Source organism: Drosophila albomicans, chromosome X, assembly GCF_009650485.2.
Source record: "Drosophila albomicans strain 15112-1751.03 chromosome X, ASM965048v2, whole genome shotgun sequence".
Classification (NCBI taxonomy): domain Eukaryota; kingdom Metazoa; phylum Arthropoda; class Insecta; order Diptera; family Drosophilidae; genus Drosophila; species Drosophila albomicans.
In genome coordinates this window covers 23,211,408-23,214,369 of record NC_047627.2, presented here as the reverse complement: position 1 = coordinate 23,214,369, position 2,962 = coordinate 23,211,408, and the positions used below count along the sequence as shown (strand labels likewise).

The window sequence follows — 2,962 nt, the reverse complement described above, 5'->3', positions numbered from 1 at the left end:
AGCGAGTACTCATACTCATACTCGCTGGCACCCAACACACACTCATACTCACACACACTTACATTCACTCACACACACGTACAGAGCACACACTCACACAAGCGAGTGCGATAATTTATCAATTGTCATCAATTTAGAGGCGAGCATTTCTTTGCTGCGTTTTTTTTTTTTCGTTTTCATTTTGATTTTGATTTTGATTTGTCTTGGCGTGTGTGTGTGAGTGTGTGTGTGTGACATAGGCTTCGTTAGAGACTGCGAGCATCAGGCTGATGGCAGTTAAAAACGCGTCGAGACGAACAACGCAGCTGCGAATGCCCGGGCAAACGTTAAAGTTGAAGTGAAAGAAGCCAACAAACAAACCAAAAAACAAAAAAAAAAATAACAGAAAAAGAGAATTTGGAATATGTTGAGCGACTCTAACGTCGCTGTCTATGATTGTTGTGCAATGGCCAAAACAACAACACAAGCAAAAACAACAGCAACATCATCGACCACAACAACAACAACGACGACGATAAATACACGCAGAAGCAGCACAACAATCGCATTTGTTGTGCTCTTAATTTTATGCTGTTTATGTGATTACAATTATGGAAGTACGTAACGCACTACGTAATGTAATGCAACGTAACGTAACGTGACACTGTTTTTTCCGTTTTATTTTGTATTTTTTTTTTCTGTTGCTCGTTTATGTGCTTTAATTAATGACCAAATGAGAAATACAGCAACATTTTGGTTGCTCGCTGCGTATGCGTAATATTTCTATACCCGCTACCCATAGAATATTAGTTTTAGATTAGTAACTTTGTGCCTTCATCAAATGTGTGTAACCAAAGAAGAAGTCATCCCTGATCCCTTAAAGTATATATTCATATATATTCATGATCAGTCTGTCCTACTTTATGGTATATTTTTAATGTGATACAATATATACATATTTATGGAATATACCTATGTTCTTCTGTCTGTCCGACTCTCCCATTCAATGGTATATATGTTATTTTGAATGTTGTAGTATATCGATATACCAAATATAGACTTCGCTATATCTAATCACCTTTTGGCATATTGACTAGATCTTAGAGACTATAAGAAAGAGACTCGATTTGGAAAGTAAGTTTGTATCGATATACCAAAGCCTTTGGAATATTTTAGTATTTTTTCGGTATATTGACTAGATTTTGAGAGTAATAGTATATCGATATACCAAATATAACCTTTCTAGTATATAATAAAATAGAATACCAAATATATCATTCAGTATATTTCAGTATTTTTCGGTATATTGACTGCATCTCTAAGACGATAAGCAATATATTCGAAATAATTTCTTCGGTACAATATAGTATTTTTTTGTTTAGTAATTTGGTATATTTCAAGAATAATAAAGATAGCGGGTATCTCATAGTCGTGTACACCCGACACTTGTTATGACTGTGCGTGTGTGTGCTAAGCGTGCGTGAGTGTGAGTTAATGAGCGGCGCAAAATTAATTGATGTGCATTTGATGGATAGCCCCATATTACGCATACGCCGCATTAGCCAACGAGAACAGAAAATTGGAGAAAAAGCGAGCATATGAAATGCATATTTTGTGGTCTTAAATTGCATTATGGGAAATGAACAAAACATTCTCTTCCTCTCTTTGGTTTTTTTGTTGCTATATCTCTTTCTCTCTGTCCCTCTATATTCCCGTCTCTCTCTCTCTCTCTCTCTCTGCAGGCTGGGCGTCGCAGTGCTGGAGAAAACACAATTCGGGCTCGATACAAACGCCGGACGGTGAGTTCAAGCGCCCGTTTGGCATACTCTGCACATATCGCTGCTTCCTCTGGTTTCCGCCAATGTAAGTTAAGCAATCAACAATCCACACACACACACACACACACACACACGCACACATTAGCAGCACACACACATAGAGAACCGCAAGCACATAGAATTGAGAATTTATGTTATTTTCTACATCGTGTGAATTGCATTTTAAAACAAAAGTTGCCAAGTTGCTGCTTCGCTTTTTATGTGCCAAAGGGGTAACTTTATAGGGTTGCGAGGGGAGGGGGTTAAGAGAGAGGGGGCGAGTGTTAACATTTGAATTGCATAACAATTAAAATAGCTGGCAGCGCCATTTCATTGCTGATGCGAAACATTGCCACCCCTTGAGATAAATATTTCAGCAGCCTGTTCGCAATGGCAATGCGAGGAGCGAGATGGAGATAGTGAGTGAGTGAGAGCGATGACTGCACATAAACTACACATTATGGGAGTTGCGAGTCAAGTGCTTATGTAAGTGGCATAGTGGCAACGACACCTTGGGGATGGATCCAAAAATAAATAATACGCCAAGTAGCACTCCATTGAATAACTAATTACTGTCTGCCTTCTGTTCTCTTCCCTCTCTCTCTCTGTCTCTCTCTCTTTCAGCTATCCACAGTGCGAGTTCATATTCGATTTGCGATTATCGCGACACTTTACTTCGTTTCCGGACTGCTATGAGATACGCTGCAACGAGACCTTCACATTCTTTGGCACCGAGCACAATTTCTGATGCGAGTTTCATAAATATTTAATGGAGTTTCTCCTCTCTTATTTTTTTTTGTTCTTGTGTCTAATTGTAAATTTTATGCATAAATAAATAAACAACAACTAATCGATAATTGTTGATTTAAGCTATTATGGAAATCAACTCGCTTACGCTCTGTCGCTCGATGTGAATCGAAAGGGAAAGGAAAGGGAAGGGAAAAGAAAGGAAAGGGAAGGGGAGGGGAGGGGAGGGAGCACTGAAGCTTACTGCCTACTCAGGAGTGTCCATTAATTTGTGCCAACCTGGCTGGCAATTTCCTTCGGTGTGCCTTTAGTTTATTTCCGCCAACTGCTTGTGTCCATAATAAAGAACAGGCTGGCGCCAAAACAAGCAAATAAACAAAGCGCCAGACACAACAGACACCAGCAGCAGCAAAAACAAA

General features: G+C 39.2%; 1 protein-coding gene across 1 annotated transcript; it reads left to right on the top strand.

Annotated features, from left to right (window-relative positions):
• Positions 1-276: 276 nt before the first annotated feature.
• On the top strand, positions 277-2,647 carry LOC117570681 (uncharacterized). The gene is made up of 3 exons (XM_034252483.2): positions 277-596; positions 1,722-1,842; positions 2,421-2,647. Exons 1-3 carry the CDS (start codon positions 404-406, stop codon positions 2,542-2,544), a joined length of 438 nt encoding a protein of 145 aa, XP_034108374.1. The 5' UTR covers positions 277-403; the 3' UTR covers positions 2,545-2,647.
• Positions 2,648-2,962: the final 315 nt, after the last annotated feature.